We start from the raw sequence: 23,422 nt of genomic DNA on the forward strand, positions 1-23,422 counted from the left end.
AAAAAAAATTCTTAAATACTTTGAACTCAAATATAATCTGAAAACTATATAACATTTTGTTAAAATGTTGACTAAACTGGAAAAGGGTTGAAGGGTATTCAACAATTTTCCAACGGAAATGAGGCATTTGGATTGAACATTTGATTGTGTTATTGAATACAATTTCAAATATTGTATATCTTCTACTCTATGATACCTTTTTATGTATCAATACATTTGTCATTATACCAAATACGGCATTTGGTATGTCCTGGTATTTTATTATTAATATTTTATATTAGTAGCGATCGAATAATTCTTGGAATTCTTATTCAACACTTAAAATTTAGTATATTTTATGCTTTTTGGTACATTTTTAATGTAATGGTATGTCGTTATACTAAATATACGATTTGGTATATTCTGCCATTTTAGTTGCGAGCAAATAAAATTCCCAAGAGTCAGTGAATTCTACTTTAACAATTAAAATCTGCTAAATATAGTACTCTATGGTATGTTTTCAATGTTGTGGTATGTCGGTATGAAATAAAAATGGTATATTTTCAATGTTGTGGTATGTCATTGTACCAAATGTGTCATTTGGTATATTGAAATACAAATGGTATATTTTCAATGTTGTGGTATCTCGTTATACCAAATGTGCCATTTAGTATATTTTAATGAAAAAGACGCTTTCGTATTTTAAATGGGTAACTTGTTAATAATGTTGATACCGAAAGGATTAGATATAACTATATAAATAGGCAGTTGTGATAACCATAACAAATATATATTGTCAAAGGTTTAATAATGAAAGTCTGGCATTAGAATGAATATAATGAATTGTAGAAATATCATGTCAGTAAGTGTCAATAACTTGTCTGCTTTCTTGAAGAAAGAGAGCTACTCTTTCTCGCTTTTGCTTGCTTCTAGTTTGCATTTGCACAGTCCATTACATGTCTTGGCCATTACAGCACTGTAAGAGTATTTTGAATGCTTTCAGGCATGCGGCGTGTATCACAATTTCCATTAACCATTTCGTTAAAGGTTCTCCTGACCTGCCCGAACGTGATATTATCCAATATCCTCAAAAGTCATTAGCTGCAAAGAAGTTGGCCGTTCTCTTTTTGTGTGTTCTCTTTACTTTTTTAATGCTACACACACAGGTAGACAATGCCAGAGTCTAGTCTTTGTGGCAAGTCATTAGCTACTGCGACTGCGACTGAGATTGCGAGATCAACTCACCGGAGAGACTTTTGAATTCCTCAAGGGAATCCAAATGTTTGGAGAACGGCGCCAATTTGGAGCCGTTATCGTGGTCGTCTTTCAAATAAATGTTGGCAACTTATTTCACAAAAAACAAAATCAGCACAAATATCTCACAAACACATCGAGAGGGGCGAAACAGACACAACACAAGCACAATAACAATAACAAAAAAAATGCAATAATATATTTATGTATTATTAAGGATTAATTCTTGATGTTGTTGAGTATCCATTTAGTGGGTGGCGGAGAAGGGGGGGCGCGAAGGGGAAGGCAACGGCAACGGCGACGGCGACTGCGATTCGAGAAAAATGAGAAGAAAAACGCGTCTGTTTGATTGGAACGCGCTGTGGAAACTGAAAATGCCTTTCATTTTTCACTAATTTCTGGTTTTTGTTTTCTGTGTGTGTGTGTATGTGTGTAGACAGGGGATGATGGCATAACGCACGACAGGATGCAGTCACACACACACACACATTCACACAGAAGCATACAGTTAAGGGAAGGCGAACCCAAAATACCAAAGGCAACGCCGACAGCGACGATGACGACGACGACGACGACAGCGTTGTGCGTCATGGGTAGATGAGAATCAGGGAAATTCCAAGAATCGCCAGCAAAGAAATTTCATTTCAAATCATGTTTTTTAGCGAGCTCAAGCTCAAGCTAAGCGCTTATCCCCAACGTTGTTTTCCCCACAGGCGTAGATTACTCAAAAATGGTCGAAAGCTCAAAGCAACATGTGAGCGTGCCTTTAGCAATTCCCAACTGTACACAGATCGCCAGCTAAGTGTGTGTGTGTGTATCGGTGTGTGTGTGTGTGTGTATGTGTTTGGGGTGGGGGGGAGCTGGCACAACCCGAAGCCGATAAAAACTGGGCAACTATTTAATAATAATGCATGCAGCGGCTGCATTGCCACGCTTGCTGCAGTCAGCACAGGACACAGGACACATGAGGCAGGGGTTGCTGCTTTGCTCCTCGCTTTTAGGGGTGACTATTGCCATTTCTCATAATCTCCCTCAGCAAGCGAGCACAGCGAGTGTGTGTGTGTGTGTGTGTGTGTGTGTACAATATTATCATATTAATTTTCGGGCTGCAACGCTTCCGGTTCATTGTAATTTCCCAATTAGAACCACACACACACACACATAGCGTTCTCCTAGGCTCGACTAGGACTCGACTCACAGCTGCTGCTGTGGCTGCGACTGCTCGAGCATTAATAAGGGAATGTATTTTGGGTTGTCTCCCAGCTAGCTACCCTTGGCAATTGGAATTTATGGTATTTATTGTATTTCGCTTGCATTTCTCTATTTTCTCTTCGCTTTATTCACGCTCTGCGACCGTGAACAGCTGTAAGCCAATGCGACGCTTCAACTCGTTGTCGTTGCTGTTTGCTGTTGATGTTGGCGGTGATGATTGTGGTGGTGGCTATATGTTGGTGGTTGATGGTGGTGCGCTGGCAGACAGGCTGTCAGGCTGTCAGGCAGGCAAGCAGGATCAGTCACCCCACTTGAAATGCCAGCGAGCGAGCGATGCGTGAATCGCAGCCCTTAATGGGCTGATCCTTATTCAAATCTCTAGTCTACACCCCACCTCAGAAAGTGTCCTTTGCAATGTGTGCAAAAAAAAAAAAAACAAAGCAAAAACACGCAGCGAGGTGTGCTCGACTGCCAGCTACCCCAACTTTAGTGTAAAGAAATCAACTTGCGCTTTGAGCATGCGCAACTGCTTAATACCCTGACATGCGCATGCACCTTGAGATTGTATGTCGAATGAGAGACAGTGGAGTTTAGATAATAGATACTATAATATAGATATATAATAGATAGTTTTACTCTCTTTTCTCATTGAGTATTATAAAAATAATAAATGTATGTATAATATTTCCTATTCTTCGGTTTTTATTATAAAAGTCAACTTTTGTTTTCATTTCTCGATTTATATTATAAAATTGTATACTAAAAGTTTTGTTTTATATAAATAGTTAAAGTTTTTAATTTTTTCATAAAAATTGCATCACCAATATTATTTGCGATTTATATTATGAAAATAAAATATAATAAAATTAAGCATTTCTTTAGGCGATCTTATATTGAATGTTATAAACTTAGAAAAAGTATGAACCCAATACGAATATTTAGGATAGTTTTGCTTCGAGTGCAGGGTATGTGAACAATATGAAGTAGACGTGAGCAAATTAACCCCTAACCTACACCACAGCACACACAATGTATGCAGGACAGCGCAAGTAGCAGAAGAAGAGGAAGAAGTAGAAGCAGTAGTAGAAGAAGAAGAAGAAGAAGAAGAAGAAGAAGGAGTACAACTGACAGAGGCAAACGCCTGGACACACAGTGGCACACAGTCGTCGCATTCCTTGGTGTGCGCGAGTTATCAAAAATATGTATCGCAAATATTTGGCAGGACATGCACGGAACAGGCCGAAAACAAAAGGCGCAAAAGGAGAGTGAGTTGCAGTCAGTTGAAAAAGGATACGATGCGAGTACCTTTTGCATAACACATACTATATATGTTATGTATATAACTGTCCTTGGGATCCTTTTGCATTGAGTGTGTGTGTTTGCTACCCTTAAGGGATTTCCCCTGTCACATTTCAAATTTGAAATTTGAAATTTTCTCATTTCCATATTGCCATTTGGCATAGCCAAAGGCAAAGGCAAGGCAAGGTGGTGATAGTTCATCATCAATCAACTCACTCTTTGCGTATCTGCATCTGTATCTGTATCTGTATCTGTATCTGTATCTGTATCTGCATCTATGCGTATGTATGTATCTCAATGTGCACTTGAAAAATTCAATCATCTTTTATAAAACGCCGCGGCATCAACTCAACTGAAAGCTTTAGATTCGAGAATTGAGCAAAAATGAGGGTTTAACCCTTTATATAGTAGTACGACACACAGGTTAGGTTCTCTCAATTGAATCTTGTACTTTTTAAGGGTAGGCTGACACGCTGTTTAATGAGCTAGCGCGACAAACACAATGACAGATCCACTTCAGATGGCAATGCATTTCTTTTTTTTTTTGCTGTTCTTGCTGTTCACAATTTCTACATTTTAATTAGTACATTTGCACTTCAAATTCTGATGAAATACACAAAGTATAATGAAAACGAACGAGCAACTGGAATTTCTCATTTACATTTTTCACTTGTGCACAAACACAAAGAGAGAAAGCTACAGTCGGGAACTTCGAACTTCGAAATAAAAAATATTTTAATATTCTTAGAATATGCCAAAATACCGAAAAAAAAATACTAAAATATACCGAAAGCTATATATGATTGGGCTATGAAGGCGCTATCCACAAAACATTGCAGTATTTTTCAGAAAATATACCGAATTAACATACCAAAACTAATAATAAAATATACCAAAAGTTATACATATGTATATGGTCGGACTGAGAAGCCCCTAAACATTTTCAATAAGGAAAAACATTGTGGTATTATTCGAAAAATATACCAAATTTATATACCGAAACAAATACAAAAATATACCGAAGGTTACATATGGTTGGCTACTCATTTGCAATAAAGGCAACAAATTGCAGTATTATTCATAAAATATACTAAACTAATATACCAAAATAAATACTAAAATATACCGCTATATACAAATTTGCAATTTGCTGCCAAGTGAACACCCACGAATCATTTAATAATCATATTCGAGTGTGCGATGTGCAAAATCACGAAGCTTTTTCTATTTAAATTATGAGTTTAAATTTTTGACATCAACTTTCAAAAAGAGATTAAGATTACAAGATTGAGGGAAATCAGACTAGTTAACATATTTTTGAAATGAATATAAATTAAATGCTGATTTATGGCAATGTTTGTTGCAGTTTTCTTTTCATACTCGTTAGCAATAAATTGCAGTTGAAGCATTTGTAAAACACGTGCTTTATAATGCGAGTTTTAACTGAAATTCAGTCTATACTGAGTGACATTTTGGTCATGGTTCGTCGTTGGATCGATTAAGAACCGGAAAGAAAGCCATATATGTATACATATATAGGCAGGTTAACGTTAACTGTTGTTGTGAAAGGATGCATCTAATAATAATAATAAAGAAAAGAAACAAATAATGTTCTCAATTTGCTTTCCCTTTGGCCGCAGGGTGCGGACACGGAGTCCCGATCTCTTCAACGTTTTGTTGTGTCGTATCTATTGGGGATCTGTCCGCAAGCGTGTTTAATTGCTTTGCCCAGAGACAGAAAGACAGAGAGAGAGAGAGAGAGAGAGAGCGAGAGATGCAAACTGGAGTCTCGACTCTATGTATAACAGTTCTCAGCCAGAGATCAACAACAACAACTGCTGGTGCAGCTTTTTAGTTTGTTTCTAAACCGGTTAACAGATTTTTAGTCGCTTGTCGAGGGCGACAGGAGCGAGCGTGAAAGAGACGGAGAGAGGGGAATGGAGAAGGGGGTCAGAGTGGGGCTTAGCTGGAACTGGTTTACGTTTAATGGGCAGCTGGTGATACATCAGCAGCCACAGCAGCAGCCACATGCGATTGTTTGCTGTTGGCCAAGTTAATTTTTATTTCATTTCGATTTGATTTGAACGCTACGGCATCGCCTTAGGGGTTAGTGGCAAAACTATCATATCGTAACTACTTCTATCTATGTATCTATCTATTTGCCAGATATATGACATCGACTGACCAATCGACCGCGCTTCGTGATCGTGCACACACTCACACTTGCACCGCTCACATTCGAGTCGCTGACGTCGGTGACCAAGGCGCTGTGCGTCAACTGCTCCATCGTGGACTCGGTCTCCTCTTCCCTCTCCTCCAGTCTCGGCTGATCGAGTGGCTCTTGTCCCTCCAGCCGGAGACGCAGCAACTCTTGTCGCTGCACCGACAAATAACCGAGCTGCGGTCGCGTCAATTGACTGGACGCCGGGGCGGGGTCAAAGGACATCAGCTGACCGAAGCAGACGTGACGCAGCATACGAAACTGATTGAGCATCTCCTTCAAGTACATGTTGTGCAGCCCCCGATACACTTTCGGCCACGACGAGAGCGTTGTGATGCTCCACAGCTGGCACGAATGCGTCGCAAAGCTGCCCTCCTTCGACTCGGCGACAAAGGCCACACAACCGGCGAGCAGATAATCGTTGCGCCACTGCTCAAAGACCGCAGGCTGCAGCAGCTGGCGGGGCTGAAACGGTGGATCATAGCAGAGCTGAGCGGCGCCCCAGAGATACGGTACAAACTGATAGTCATCCAGGGAATAGGCGCCCTCAAAGCCCGCCGCATTCAAACCGTACTGCGACTGCAGACGACGCACGCACTTCAGATACCGCTGGAAGAGCAATAAAGCGGCAGCCGGTTCATCGGCTGGCAGCAGCACCTTGATGCGAAAGAGTGCGCACAGGAAGAAGAGGAAGCTGAGCTCGTGGCCGGTGCCGTAATCGAGACGCGTCGGATTGCCAAAAGCGTTGGCCAAATACTGACCCAGCTCGGCGACATGTTCGCATTGCTGTGGCGGCAACGCCTGCTCCACGAGGCCAAAGATGCAACGCAGCATTGTTCGGGACCAGCTGCGATACGCTTCCACAATGGTCAAGCGCTTGATTTCGCGATACTGTGTTGTGTGCTGTGGATGCTTTGCGCCAACGGAGATGATGCCGAGATCGACGCCACGCTGCGACGCCGCCATCTCGAGCAGACGATCAAAGATGCCGCACAGCCGCTGCATTGTGGCACTCACTGGATAATCGCCTCGCACCGACTGCTGTTGCACTCCCTGGATCGCAATGCTCGTCCTGCCAATGTATGCGAGCAGCTCGTGATACGCCACCGAACTGTGCCATCGCACAGTGTCCGATTCCTTTGAGATGCGCAGCACAGCTCCGTAGCTCGGTTTGCCAAAGTAGCGAGCGACTTTTGTCTCCTGCGGCTCGCAGTATTGCACTTGCGTGGGCGCGTTTTTCTTGGCCATCGAAAACGATTTTAGCAATTGATTGAATGTATTTTCTTTTTTTTTTTGTTTGTTGTTTTTCCCTCTGTGTGTGCGTGTGTATGTCAAAGTTAATTGAGTGGAATTTCCCAATCACAGAGTTAATAGTCATGGCTTGGCTGGATTTCCCCCGCAGTTAGTATGACACAGCGAACATAACATTAACAGCAACTGTTAACAGCTGTTGAATCAATGAATATGCAGCTGTGTTAACGATAACATTAAGAGCAACTGTTAACAGCTGTGGAATTTGAATGCATACGCAGCTATGTTATTGCAACGTTAATTTTAACAGCAGCTGTTAAATTCTATTGGGGTAAGGCAATTGAAAGCTTACTCTAAATTGTAAGCCTCTCTTAATAAATTGAATATATGAAATAAACGAAATGATTACATTTTCCAATTCTACAATACGTTCTTTTCAATTTAACTACGCATCTATGTTTTTGCAGCTATAACATTAGCAGCAACTGTTAAGTTCTATTGGAGTAAAAGCATTTGAAAGCTTAAAGGAAATATTTTTAAAAAATTTGTGGAATACATTTCCTAATAGACGTTTTCCATTCAACTAAGCATGATAACCATCATTGAATGAATGAATGAATACATATTTTAATACATTCTAAAAGTTTTCAATTTTTCAATTTAATATGCAGCTATGTTATTGGAACGATAACATTAACCACAGCTGTTAAATTCTATACGGGATCCTATTTAATGAATGAAGATAACATCTTTCTATAAGCTCTAAAAGAGTTACCTTTGAACAGTATTTGTGTTTATTGCCCTAAATACGCAGCGTATCTTCCAAAAAGTTATATAAACAATTGAAATGCGCAAATTCAGTTTCCATTAATGTAACATTTCACTGTTAAGTTTGCAAAACATTATTTAGTTATAAACACTTCAAATTGTGAACATAATTTAATATTATTTGCGTTCAGTCGTCATAGAATCACAGAATATCATTCAATATGTTAAGATATAAAATAAAAGTTTCAAATTGAAATATGGATTTATGTTATTTCGACGATAAATTTTACATAACATCAAAATGTTAAGCTTAAGCATAAAACATATTTGAGCAAAACCACTTAATGATTGTAAAGCTTTTAAAAATATTTATAGATATTTGTTCCTCAACTTTGATAAAACAATCAAATTGTTTTTATAAAAGTTGTAAAAATTTTGAATTGAAATTGAAAATTTGCTAAATAAGCAACGAAGACAGAGAACTTTTAAGTTTTGTAGCGTTTCAATTATCATTATAAAAACGCTTTGAAAAATTAAAACAATTCGAATTAAACTACAAGGTATTGGGGAAACTACAACTTTATTCAACTTTTGCCCACGCATTTAAGCATAGAATGGAGTATTGTTAAAAGCATAAAATAGTGTTTATTTAGTAAGCTGGTCTATTCCGATGAGTCACTCTATGATTAATACAAAAAAAGTAACTCATCCGACGTGTGGACCCATTGAAAACAGGTACAGGGTATTAAATCACACATAAATTATCTAATTTGAAATAAAGTTTATTCATAACACACATGTACTAATTAATGAATGTATTAATTATGTAACCACACACACACACACACAGAGACACACATTGAGAATTGCTTGGCAAAGCATTCAAGCGTCGCCGCTGCACAACATGACGTATGACGAATATTTATTGAAAATGTAAACCGCGAAAACCAACAAGTTTTGTTTTCCTTTATTAATTCGTAAAACAACCATAAACAATACAACCCACATAACATCGATTAGTTCTATTGAATTAAATGGTTTTGTTTTTTGGTTTTGTGTTTTTGTTGGTTTTTAAAGAGATTTCATAAGTGAGAAACAACAAAAGGGCCTCGAGCAGTTTTGCTGAAAACATTTTCATAGATTATTCAATCCCACACATTGAGATAAATAATGCTGTAATTTGTAGTTTTATCCATTACTAAGTAAAATTGCATATTGACTACCAGTTGAAGCAATAACAGTAGCGAAGTGAGTGTGGCTAACGTCACGTGCTCCAAATGTATTGTGTATACAATGTGCATTGCCAAACACTGTTAACAGTTAACAGAGCGCGAGAGCAGTCTGTTAGTGTTAGTATTAGTGTGTGTGTGTGTGTGTGCGTGTGTCTGTTTGAGTGAGCGAAGTGCAATGCATTTTGCAATAACTCACTCTCGCACGGAAGCACATTCGATTTGTGCGAGAGAGAGAGACAGAGGGAGCAGCATCTTTTACTCGCAAGTTCTTTTTGCTTAGCTCCCATTCTCTCTCTCTCTGTCGCTCTCGTTGACTGCCCCACGCCGCGCGTTCATTGACTAAGGTCTCGGCATAGGGTTTAAAATTAAATCGATGAGTCAGACAGGTGACCGCCGTCTTCTTCTCCTGCCTTACCCCCCACCCAACATAATAATAATACACTCTCACACACAGCCTGCTGCGTATGCACTGAGCACTTTCCGAGTGAGTGCATTGAGAGTTGAGTGCGCTGAGAACGTCTTCTTTTTTGTGTTTCGTTTCGTTTCTTTCGATTTTCTATTTTCTGTGGACCAACGCGGCGTGGCGAGTTAACAGCTGAAAGTGTTGTGTCAGTGTATGTGTGTGTGTCTGTGTTGGTGTGAATGTTTAGTTATTATTTGTTTATTTTATTTGTCTGTCAACAGCAGCAGCAGCAGAAACAGCAGCACACTTTGAATAATTGGCAACATTTCTCCGACCAACAAAACGAAACAGGAAGTGCGAAGCAAGTCACGTACTTCAAAAACAGAACACAGCGGCAGCGGCAAAAAACAAATGAGTGCCAAAGAGAGCAGCCAAAAGAAGAGAGCGCAAAACTGTGTAGAGTTGAGTTGGGAGCATCTCAGCTGCACTTTGAATACGCTGCGTGTGTGTGTGTGTGTGTGTGTGTGTGCGGGGGGTGTGCACATGATCTGCAACGGCGCTTGAATTGCATGTTAATAGCAGAGCTTGTCATCGGTCATCATCCAACTGACAGACGACACTTTTTTTTAATGTTTTCTTTTCTTTTTTTTTTATGTTTTTAATGCTTTTTCAAGAATCACATAATAAATATACTATTTTATATGTAGTCCAGAGAGTAGCTGGTATTTTTGTTTTTGTAACTTTGAATTCTGATGGCGCAAAGTGTGACAATGATGATGATGATGACGATGATGATGATGATGATATGTTATATGATATGATGTGGGGAAGCTCAAGTGGAATATTTGCCAATTTTTTCACATTCAATGTTGTTTTTGGGCTTCATTTTGTGAATGAAAAGGATGAGCAAGTAATGAGAGATGGCTGAATAAACCAGACCGCAGCGCAGATTTACGAAGAAACGGCATTATGTAGAACTTTTCGATTGTGGCAGCATAGATAAGTAAATAATGTGTAATAGTATGTGTGTGTGTTCAGATTTTAAATTTGGTTGAAAATTTAACATGAATAAGCATCAGATTCATTCGAGATAATGACATTCATAAAAGGAGGAAGTCAAATACAATTTGTTTGACTGCATAATTATTATGAATATTCATATTGTCCATACATACGAGTATGGTATATTTATATACTATATTATCTGTTTAAATTCATGCAAATGATTGTTTATATTGTGTGAGTCATGAGACTTGTTAAAATACAATCAATTTGATATATTTGAAGTGCTTATGAATTCAAAGATATTCTTCACTGCAATATGATTTTTATCGATGATCTTTTCTTTCTTCTTTAAGTTCGAATTAAATTAAATCGAAACCCTTACACAACTTTCTCATCACTATAATACTATTCTATATTTAAAGATTTCATTAAATAATTTTTTTCATCACATATGTGATCATTAGACGATCATTAATCAATTGCAATTTATTAGTGATTAAGCAATTCACAGCATACTTTTCAGCTGCTTTGTAAGATATTTGCATACTTAACACAAGTGTGTTAAGTATGTAATTGTGAATGAAATCAAAAGCAATAAAACTTGTATTTTTCGTAATCTCGTAAAAAACACATTTGATTTCCATTTGATTGCGCCTAATGAACGCCAAAGAACTCGAAGAAGCGCAACAACAACAACAACAAAAAGCAGATCAATTATAGACGACAAGCAGTAAAAAGGAACAAAAAAAAGTGAACAACAATTGAAACTTTGTTGGGGAGTTTCTTTCTTTCATTCTGTTTTTTTTTTTCGTCTTTTTTGCAGCGCTTTTTTTGATTGAAAACTTCTTGTCGCCTTGTTGCTGCTGCTGATTGCAAAGGTTGAAGTCGAAGAAAGGGGTGTGGAAAAGGTGAAAACAGGTTTGTCGGATAGTACGAGTTGTTGACTCGCAAACAGAGATAAAGCCAAATGATGTCTCGTGGCAAACTGATTGGGAAGGAAGCCAGAAAGCTCTTGTCACAGTGAGGTGAGAATTGGCATGTGTTAGATGTAGACTACTCTATGACTATATAGTATAGTCAAATGGATCGCTTCAGATCGGATCGAATCGATTGCAAAAAATGAATGAGAAACAAAGAGAGAGAGAAAGAGATGTTTTGGATTTGAGCCCTCGGGAATGGAAAGGAAAGATAACACTGCTGTAGAACCGTTCAAATCAAGTTCGTCGCGAGTCGCGAGTACCAAGGTAAACACACAGACTCTACACTCTACACTCGACAGTCTACACTCTACACGCTCAACTGTAGAGTGGATTACAGACAGAAGAGTCGAGTACACTCGACTGCAACATACCCGATAGAGTTAACTAATCTTTTTCTAGACAATTATCCCAAAAATATAATTTGTTTGATTTATAAAATTGCATTTTAGGAGTTCAGTCTTTAATTTTGCAATTAAATTAAGTAAATAAGCAAAGTGTGTTACGCATTCTAAATTATTTCCTGTATGAAATATTCTTAATTTTAAGTTATAATACATTTTAAAAATAATTACTTTTTCACTTTCTGACAAGTTATACCTGTGCATGGTCAACAATTAGTTAAAATATATTTAACATTTGGCATTATCACTAAAGCAAAGCATTGACAATTAGAATCTAATCATTATGGTGGCTTATTTTCAATTTAACATTCAAGTATTCCAATGTATGCTAAGAATTGAAAGTATTGTTGAGATCAAGAATAAATAGATTTATTTAATAATTATATATTCAGAGATACAAACACTTTCGGTTGGCTCTAGGTTAAAATACCCTTTTACCCTTTGGGTAGCTGGTATTAAAAACCACAACAACAGCCATACACTGCATACAAAAAGAATGGCCCCAAAAAGCAAAAGAAGAAACAACAGAAAAACAAAATACAAAACAGAAAAAAACACAGCAACAGCAAAAGCAGTAGCAACAACAACAACAACAACAACAAAAACTGGTAGGACAACTTTTTGTTTCGCCTGATAGAAATCCACACACGTCCACGTCAAACTCGAACTCGAACTCAAACTTAAATACAAAATACAAGAAACACAAAAAACCCCAAGCTGCTTTTGCTATTGCTAATGCTATTGCTGTCAGGGCTGTGCGTTGGCTGGCGGGGAGCGGTGGGGAGCTGTGTGGAGACCAACTGGTGGTCTCTGGTGATCGCGCCTAATTTTGCATAACAGTCTGTTATGTTATTAACAGTCGACTGATGGCAGCGATAACAGCGAAATCGCATGCAGTCAAACTCGAATGGTTGTGGGTGCGACGAGGGGGATGAAGGGAGCCTCATGATTGATGAGAGCGCCTGCTTCGAAAAGAGAGAGTGAGAGAGCGAGAGACCAGGACATGGCACAGTGGATGGGCAAAAAAGAAGCAACATTGCGCAAGACAAACTCAACCGGGTTCTGTGAACCCCACCTTACACACGCACGCACACACACATACACAGAGAGACACACAGACAAGTCTTGCTGTTGTTGTTATTGCTGCTATGACTCGCTTGAATAGACACGCATACACATACAGAGAGACTGAAGAACATGCAAAGATATATGTGATTGTGATTGTATGTGGGTAGGTAAGAAACCAGTATATTCATAGTTGTCGTATCCAATGTGATCGTTGTTGCTGGAATTGGTTTGTCTTTGGTATTGTTGTCACCACCGTTGACTTGATTTTAGAACGGGGCGCGCGCGCGTGCAGAAGACCAAAGAAAAGGAAAAACAAAAAAACAAAAAGAGAGCGAGAACCAAAGAGCGAGGGCGTCTGCACCGAAGAGAGCAGAATGCATTCAACTTGAACCAGGTGTAAAAGGCGCTCTATTTGCTTTGACCCAAACTCACACACACACACACACACACACACACACATGGAAGTAAGTGTTTTTGTTCTCTGTCTTCGATTGCTCCTGGAAATTATTCTACTGAATAAATCACAATCTGTCTGCCAGCTGTGCAAAGTAGAATCGAGAGAGAGAGAGCGAGAGAGCAAGAGGGCGAGTGAGGGAGATTGTGTTGGAATCAAATCGTTTAATATGCATATTCAATTAATTCCGATATTTAAAACTAATTTATAGCCAACTCCTCTTTTAATTCTTTGAGAGAATGCCAAATGAACTCTATTGAAATGAAAACTGAATTCTTATTGTCTTAATTTTTCCATTTATTACAAAGTTAACTTTTCTATATTTCAAACATATTATCATAAAGTAATTCTTAATTGTGAAAGTTTGAAGTTGACTTTAATTAATATAATAAGAATCAACAATATCAACAAATTTGGAAATCCAACTTAAAAACTTGCTTCATTTTCTTATATTCTAATTTCTGGAAGATTCGAGTTTCTGGGAATTCCAGCATGGCCTCTTCTACTGTACTTAAATCACAACAGAGATTGTTTAACACAATATTTGAGTTCTTTACTTTGTTAAAGTTTCGAAATGAAGAGATTATGAAAAACACTTCACAGAAATATGGTTCTAATGAAATATGAAATAATATATACGATATGTGGATATACGTATCTATTTAGTTGCCCCAGCATCACACACACACACACACACATACACATGTGTAGTATAGTTAGTATATGCAAATAAATGTTAAGGGTGGTCGGCTCTCTTAGCGATGCTCTTTGCGAGCTCCGATCGAATCCCCAGTGTGTATTTTATATACTCACGTATGTGTGTGTGTGTGTGTGCCATGTACATGCAATTGAGAGCGAGGCAAGAATAAAGATAAAAGGAAGAGGGAGAGAGCGAAGGCGAGAGTGAGTGAGAGAGGTAGAAAATAACGCACCTGCTTCTGGTTTGCCAACAACAGCGACGTCCAATTCGCTGTTGCTGAGATTGTTCTGCAATTGCAGCAGCCCCGTGCCGCAAGTGCTTGAGCTGGTGATGTTTTTCATGCAGCCAGTTTATATTAGTAATATTATTAATATTATTATGATATATTCGTGTATTCGATTCGCCTGAATAATATCTTGTATGTATTTGGGATGCTGATGTCACGCCGCACACTTTTCTTGTCGTTGTTGTTGTTGTTGCTTGTTAAAAGCCGTTAACTGTTTTCACTGTGTTATCAGAATTGATAAGGCGCGTTTGAAATAAAGCACTTTTGCTGCTTTTGCTTTGCCTTGGTTTTGCTTTTGCTTTTGCTGCTTGCACTTCACACTGTTTGTTCAGAACTAGAAAAAATTGCAAAGATTTATGAAATGCCAGTTGGGCAATTGGAGTTTGAGATCTTTTTAACTTGAACGCGCGCGCGCTGCCGCAGTCGCTGCCTCGGCTGACTTTCTGTATACGTGAGTGTGTGAGTGTGTGCGCACAAATCGCGTCTGCTGCCTGTGTGTGTGTCTGTATGCGTGTGTCTGTGTGCCTTTCAGCAGAAAAAAGGTGCAGCGCAGCAGGCACTGCGAGAGCAGAATCGTATGTAAGAAGCAGAAGAGTGCTCGTTAAAGAGAGAGAGTCGTTGTTGCTGTCGCTGTTTGTGTTGTTGTTGTTGTCGTTGCATTTCTGTGGAGTCGAACTTAATTGAAGCTTTTGCTCGTCTTCCTCTTCTACGACTTCTTCTTCGTCATTGGCGGCGTGTGTTGTGTTGTTGTTGTTGTTCTTATGTTTGATCCACGCACTTGCAGGCACTTTTGTTGTTGTGTGCAAAACACACACTTAAATTGCTCGTGTGCTGAGTATGTATGTATGTATGTACATGTAAGCTGTACACGCACACTGAAACAAAATGTGCTCGCAATTGAATGAAATCTGCAAAGCGCAATGCAGCTTTTTTTTCTGTCGTTGCAGTTGCTGCAGCTTGTTATTGTTTTTGTTGTTGTCAAAGTTGTTTGCTGCTTGCGTAGGAGTTGTTCGCTCTTTTAATTTTTCGACATTTTGATTACACACACACACACACATGCATGTGCTTGCGAGTAGCAGAGAAAGATCAACACAACATGGCCAACAAAACACGCGCAGCGCCTAAATTTAACTGAATGAGCACACACACACACACACATATATACAACAGCAAAAAAAAAAAATGTAAAAAAAAGAAACAAATCAAATCATATCATATAAATTTTATGTGTATTTCGAGTTAAGCAATAAAAAGTGCTGCAGCAACACACAGAAAAGAAAAAAACACGACCAAAAAAAAAAACCAAAACAGTAAAACAAAAACTACAAAACACACATAAAATGAAATGTAAAATGAAATGAAATAAAATAAAACACACACGTACACGCACACTAGTACACTTAAAAACGCACAGAGCCACACACGACTGGCGGGAGTGGGTGGTGGACGCGCGAGGGGCGTGTGCGGGGCGGCGGGGGGCAACAAACGATGACGACAACGAAAAAATCGCGGAAACAGTGCGAAACACGCAACGCGCAGAAGCGAGAGAAACTCATCGACTGAATCTGAATCTGAATTCAATACAAAAAGAACGGACGGCGACGCGACGACAGTAGCTCGCTCAGCTCAGCTCACTCGCTGCCCAGACTGACTGCCTGACTGACTGACTGCCTGCCTGCCTGCCTGACTAACTGGCTGGCTGCTTTGGCTAGCTGCGCTGCTGCCTGTTTGACTGGCTCGGTTGGCTCTTTGGCTGTTTAGTTTGCTAACACACACAAGACACAATCACAAGCAACAACAGCACACACATGCAGAGTGTGTGATCAAGCCCCAACAACAACAACAATAATGTACGCTCTCTCTCTCTCTCGCCACTCACTTGCGCTCTCTTCATTCTTGGCGTCGGTGTGTGTGTGTGTGCGCCTGTGACTAATACAGCGTGGAGAGCCGCTCATTTACTTTGCGCTCGATTTCGCTCACTCGCTGTGTTGCTGTTGTTGCGTGTTGTTGCTTGCTTGTATTTGTATTTGTAGTTGTGTGTAAAGAAAAGCAAAGTACCAGGCAGCGTCGACAGTGGCGCTGTGTTGCTTGTTGGTGAGGGAAGGGGTAGAGAAGAGTAGGAGGAGCATTTTGCATCTGTACCCAAAACAGGCTAAAGACTCCACAAAAGCAGGTAGGCCAACTACACACAGACACAACAAATTCACACACATATGCATGTGTACGTACATATTCATAAATATATGGGGCAGGTTCGATTCAAATATAACACACTCACTCACTTATTGTGAATATAGACTATGTACAAAATACTAACGATCAGGATAATTTCATATTCGAGATTTATGTTTGTGAGCGTAAAAGTGTTTTACGTAATCCTTTTCTTTCTCTTCCTGTCCGACTGTCCGTCAAGTATCACATAAACAAATTAAAAAGCAATTAAACATGATTAAATGTGATTTGCATTGGCAAAATATAAAATGGAAATGGCTAAATTAAAATGAAGTGGCAATCATTTGTTAGAACACAATAGAATTAAATGCTTGTGGAGAGGTGGAGAGAACTTCTCATACACACACACACACTCACATGTTTTGTAGGTACGAAGTTAGCAAGCAAGTTTAACAACTACTAGATATGCTTGTATGTATGTATGTATGTAGATACACACTCACTTGTATAATATGTATGTGTGAAAGTATGAATGCGTTTTTCTATGTTTTGTTTGCTTGCAAGTATGTTCGTATGTGTGTGTGTGTGTGTTGCAATGCTTTTAGTCGCGTCGTTTGTCGCTTGTCGTTTGTCGTCAGCTGTGTGTAGAGAAGCTGCACTGCAGGTGGAGGAGATGGTCGTCGACGTTGATGTTGTGGTTGTTGTTGCTTCTGGCTTTGCCTGGGCAACCAGCCAGTTGGCCAACTGATGATGCAGCAAATGAGCGGGGATAAGTCGTCGTCTGATCTTGTCGCTTATTGTTAGAAAGGAACAAGTTTCTTTCTTTCTTTCTTTCAATTTTTCCCCCATTTTCTCAACTTTGCATTTGTGTGTTTGGCCTAAGCCTATGCGCATGTATGTGTGCCTATGAGTGCGAGAGAGAGTGCTAGTGAGAGAGCACCTCAGCGAGAGAGCGGCAGATAGTGGAGAGAGAGCGAAGGCAGGGCGTTATTTTAACAGCGACGAGCTCAAAAAGCTTATGCGTGTGTGTGTGTGTGCCTGTGTGTGTTGTTGGACAGCTGAATGAGATCGCGCACGAAAGCTGTGCACACTTAACAGTGCCGCTGTTAGTTAACAGACATTTTTGAAATATTTTCACCATGACTGTGCGGCAACGGACAACAACAGCAGCAATAACAATAACAACAACAACAGCAACTGAAGCAGTGGCATTAACAGCGAACGTTTGACTACTGCGCGCCAACTGCTGACGTTGAGTTGCTGTACAAGTATTTCAGCATGTATGTGTGTGTGTGTGTATGTGTGTTTATAATTGTTTGCATTTGCCTCTGTGCGTGTGTGTGTGTGTTAGTATGCTAGCTTATTTATTTTGTTAAACTTGCACACGTGTTGTTTATGTGTGTGCGTGCGTGTGCGTATGCGTGTGTGTGTGTCTTTCTGTCTGTCTGTTTGTATGTACAACTGAGTGTGGCCATTAAATGGCCAATAACAGTTCAAACACTTTTCTACTACACAAATTTCTATTCTCTGGCCAAGACAGTTAAAACGCCTAACTGGTTTTTTGATCTTCTCATAAGACGCGATGACACACAACTGCGACTTTTAACAGATCAGCTTCAGCTTCAGTCTCCCCCTTTTGTTCAATAACAACTGATTAGAATATCGCGCATCGATGCATTTCATTCCTCGCAGTCTCTTCATTCAAGTATGTACAACAACAACACCATAAGCAAAAAACACTTTTACCATATTCCCAATTGTTGTCCTGGCTGATCTTTAAGATTTGCTGAAGAATTTCGAACCATCTAGAAATTCGAGTCTTTCAATCTATTACGCAACTTTGTATATAGGAAATATTTCGCAGCTTTTTCAACTTCGGAGAATTCTGTTTTAGTAATTTTAGAATGTATTTAATCCTTAATAGTTTTTCATTTAGTAGAATATGTAGATTTTTTAGTTTGAGGATCTTTAAATTTAGTTTTATTCATTTTAAAATAAATTTCAATATAAATTCGAGTTTTTCGTAGTTCATAATTATTAAGTAAACGAAATCAGTTTCAAATATTATAGAGTTTAGTTTATTATATTATATGTAGTACTTTATATATATAGTATTATTTAGAATTTGTGACAGTAATGAACATTAGCTTAAATGAGTATAGAATATATTTAAATATGTATTTGAAAATATATTGAATTTACAGTATTAAATATACTAGTGTATTTTAGTATTATTTTATATTTACAGTATCATAAGGAATATATAGTAGAAATGAATAATAGCTTAAATATTTGACAACTTATTGAGTAATAATAATAGTTTTCAAAGTTCGTATTGTTCAGTTTATTACTACGATGTATTTTTAAATATATTTTCGCAGTGAGCGAAGTTTAATTAAGATACGCAAAAACTTTTTATAACTACATCAAAAAATGCTCCTAACTTGTTTCGCTATTTAAGTAGAATTGATTAGATCATTCACGTTTTCTGTATACACAAAAACAAAATAAAACAAAAAAAATGTAGTTTGCAACTTTTCGATGTATTAAAAACTAATCACAATTTGTGAAATAACTTGACTAATGTTGATGTTGTGTGAAAAAGTTAAGAATCGAAACTCTATCAAATGAAAACAGTTGATTATACAGATGTATATGATGTACAGATGTATATATAGAAAAAAAAAGATCCCCAACAATAGAGTCAAGTGTCTGAGAGACAAACGAAACGATTCTTTAGAATTTGTAGTATGAGCTTGCTCTGCAATTGAATAATTAACAACTTATTAGAGGCCCAACAACTGAGTGTGTGTGTGTGTATAGTATAAATAAAAATATCAATAAAAAAGAAAGAGAAAAAAACTATAAATGTAATTATGCAAAGCGAAGAAAGCAAAAACAAAAACCAAAACAAAAACACAAAAAAAGAGAGCAAAAATAGTCGATGATGAAATACTAGATGGCGATAAGTTTGAAGAGTTTGTTTCCTGCGCGCGTCTCCCCAGTATTTATTCAGACTGCAGATGTATCTGTATCTCATTAAGCGACAAGCTCTTGCTATTGCTATTCGAAAACAATTAACAACAAGTAAGAAATGGAAAATGCAAAAGAAACAGAAAGAGAAGGAGAAAGAGAAGGAGAGAAAGAGAGAACACTCTCGCAAGAAATTAGCAAACAATCGGAAATCTGCAAACATGTGCACACAAGGGGGAAATGAAATGGACATCTGTATCTTGACTTACAAAAAAGCAAAGCAAAACCAGAGAGTGCGTATACGCGATGTATGCATGCCACTGTGTATGTGTGTGTGTGTGTGTGTGTGTGTGTGTGTGTGTTTGTGTACTTGCAGTTTATCAGCTGCCATAACAATGATGTGCTGTTCTTTATGAACTTCACATTTTGTGTGAAAGGCAAAGAAGCCACGACGATGACGACGACGACGACGACGACGACGACAGTGACAGTGGAAATACAATAACAATAACAATAACTATAAGAATAAGAATACGAATAATAGCAGCGGCGGCTAGCATATCGACAGCAGCAACAACAACAACAACAATAGCAACATCGACATCGACAACTACAATAATAATAACAAAACAGCACACAAAAATCAACTGCAACACGCTGAACTCTTGATACCCTTTCTTTTCATCAACTTAAAGGAATCTGACTATTAAGTGATGCATTCAATTAATTATATATAAAACAGAGTCGATGGCCTTAGTTGCTAGCACTCCCTTTCTTTTAGTTATTATATTATTCTGTATAATAATTAACATATAAATAAATAAATAAATATATAAAACATGAATAATAATAAATCAAAAAAATAAATGAAAACTTAAATAAATTCATATAAGAATACATCATTTAATAAATTATGAATTGAAATTCAGAAAACATTAACAATTTAATAAAATACAAATATAAATGTAAATAAAATTTACTAGATATTCAAAATGTAAATTACATTAAATTTTTATTAAATATTTTAAAAATTTTACAAATTACAAAAATAAATTAAATGCCATCAGTTAATTTATTCATTATTCCTTTTTAAATTACATTTTATTGCAATCCGTCAATTTTGAAGAATCCTGATTATAAAGAGTTCGATTATATTTTTAATGTTAAACAAATTAATAACGTAATTTAAAATATACACGAACTTACATTAATTAGATTAGATATTTATTAATTCGCTAAAATATATTCCAGTCAATCAAAATGAAGAAATCTTTATATAATTAATAATTTAAAAATGAATGGAATTCATATTTGTAAAATGAATTTAACTAAAATTATATTTATATATTCTTAATTAAATTAATGAATAATTTGATTGATTTATTAATACATTTGATGAATATATATATAATTCATTAAATGGATATATATATTTAAATTTTTAATTTAATTTTATTATAGTCCTTTCTTGATGCATAAAAGTTGTTCAATATATCATAGTATTTCTTTTATGCAAATTCATTTTTGAAACAAAAATTCCAGCCCACATTTATGATACCCTACAAATTTATTTGAATAATCATAATATGATATCAAAAAAGTATGTTTATTGAAAGAATTGGCAAACGAACTGATTCTTAAAGTGATATATTTAAATCTACACTTTAGAGTTCATCATGTATTAATTTGATTTTCACGATTAAGATGCGATTCAGACTCAGACACAACTAAACCATATTTGCCAAAATCAGTTTAAAGCACATAATTTGTTGAGTGAAAAAACTTATTTAAATCCGAGTTTAATATTAGATAATTTCGCTGATTAAAAAAACTATTTTAAAACTGTGAATTTCTAAAGTTGATCAAGTTTACAGCAGAGACAACAATGACATTTTGAGAAGAAGATAAATTTGCAGTCCGCTGATTAAAAATGCACCAATAAAGCTGCAAAGTTGCAATGCCTTAGCTTAGCTGAGTGTATAACAAGTTGCGTGAGACGACAACTAGAACTACAAGTGTACGCGAGTGTGTATGTGTGTGTGTGTGCGTGTGTGTGTGTGTGTGCGTGTTTGTGTAGAAATTAATAAGTTCCAGTTAAAGACCAACTGAATCATTTGTTGTCGCACAATCAGACAAGCAAACACACTCACACCAAAAAAAAAGAATGAAGAAAAAATAAAACAGCTGCGCGTCAGAGCGAGCGAGAGAGAGAGAGCGCAAGTGCGAGTGCGATAGATACAGATACAATGTGTGAGATACATGGGATAGATAGCGAGATACTTAGATACTGTGCACGATTGATCACACCCAAAGCGCGCGGCGCTCTTGCTTAATTGTTGTCTTAATAATAATAACAGAACATACATACACACTCAGATGTACCCCTAATGAATGATGTATTTGCTGATGTACGTTTTCACTGTATGTTGATCTTCATTGTAGGATGTAACTGCTGATGTATAGTCGGTGGTATCTTGTTACTTCTTTGATAGTATTCTTTATCATCTTTTAGTAACTTGCATCCTTACTTATGAATGATGTAATTGGTGAGGTCGTATGTATGTAATCTGATGTAATTGCTAATGTATAGTTGGTACTATCTTGTGTCTTCTTCTGTAGTATTCTTTTTCTTCTTTTAGTATCTTGCATCCTTACTCTTTTATGAATGATGTAATTGTTGAAGTAGTATGTATGTAATCTGATGTAATTGCTGATGTATATTCGGTACTATCTTGTGTCTTCTTCTGTAGTTTTCTTTATCTTCTTTTAGTACTGTATGATGTATGCATGATGAAATAACTGATGTAGTTGGTTCTTTTAGTATCTTCTATTCAATGTTGATCCTCACTATTTGGTGTATGAAGGATGATTTATAATGTGTATGCTATGATCTGTGATGTATGATTCCTTATCTATGTAATTGCTGATGTCCATTTGGCATTCGCAATTTTTTTTATATATATGTCCTATACTCCATGCTGATCTATGATGTATGATTTATGATCTGTGATGTATCTGTTGTTGTAAGTTTTGTACTTTCTTCTTTATATTGTATCTTATGAATGATGTAATTGTACTTTGTATATTTCTTCATTTACTTCTATATTTCTTAATTTTTGTATCTTGTAATCAATGCTGATGCTTACTGTTTACTGTATGAAGTGTGATTTATAATGCTCGATTTATTTCATATGATCTGTGATCTATAATCTATGATTTAATGTAATTGCTGATATTAGTTTCTTAGTTGCTTCTTTTAGTATCTTGTAAACAATTAATATCCACACTAAATAATGTATTTTTTGATGTGAATTTCGTAGTGATTTATTTTTGATGTATGTTTTGTAGTATCTTTACTGTAATGATTTCATTGCTGATGTACGTTTTTATAGTAGCTACTCTTTGTTGTATGTGATCTTCACTGTATTATGTATTTGCCTATGTATGTTCGGTTGTATTTTGTATCTTCGCTTAGTATCTTGCATCTTCTTTTAGTAATGATGTAATTGCTGATTTACGTTTGACAGTTGCCTCATTTACTAACATGTAACCTATGTTGATCCTCAATGTATAATGTAAGATGTATTTGGTGATGTAGTTGCTTCCTTTTGTATCTTGTTTCCCATGCTGATTGGCATTTGATATACGATCTGCGACTTAAATGTAATTGCTGATGAAAGTTAACTATTGGCATCTTATAATATTTATAATATAATGTTTGATTTGTGATCTATTCGCTGATGTACGTTTCGTAGTAGCCGCTC

At 37.1% G+C, this 23,422-nt stretch overlaps 2 protein-coding genes across 7 annotated transcripts in view; both read right to left on the minus strand.

Moving 5' to 3' along the window:
- Positions 1 to 23,422, minus strand: part of LOC133847262 (protein scalloped) — a 78,602-nt gene that overhangs the window by 22,311 nt on the left and 32,869 nt on the right. For 2 of the 6 annotated variants that reach the window (XM_062282183.1, XM_062282182.1), the window contains exons 1-2: positions 15,898 to 16,162; positions 14,460 to 14,847 (exon numbers count right to left, since the gene is read on the minus strand). The exons of 1 other annotated variant lie outside the window; for it this stretch is intronic. In XM_062282183.1, coding sequence (XP_062138167.1) covers positions 14,460 to 14,568 — 109 coding nt within the window. In that variant the 5' untranslated portion in view covers positions 14,569 to 14,847; positions 15,898 to 16,162. Of the gene's footprint in view, positions 1 to 1,224; positions 1,345 to 14,459; positions 14,848 to 15,897; positions 16,172 to 23,422 lie in introns of those variants that run through there. 3 more of the 6 variants (XM_062282178.1, XM_062282179.1, XM_062282181.1) reach the window with 3 other exon arrangements.
- Positions 5,756 to 7,305, minus strand: LOC133848536 (serine/threonine-protein phosphatase 2A activator-like). Its single transcript, XM_062284154.1, has one exon. It carries the CDS (start codon positions 7,211 to 7,213, stop codon positions 5,900 to 5,902), a length of 1,314 nt encoding a protein of 437 aa, XP_062140138.1. The 5' UTR covers positions 7,214 to 7,305; the 3' UTR covers positions 5,756 to 5,899.

The sequence above is a fragment of the Drosophila sulfurigaster genome, chromosome X (assembly GCF_023558435.1).
Source record: "Drosophila sulfurigaster albostrigata strain 15112-1811.04 chromosome X, ASM2355843v2, whole genome shotgun sequence".
NCBI lineage: Eukaryota > Metazoa > Arthropoda > Insecta > Diptera > Drosophilidae > Drosophila > Drosophila sulfurigaster.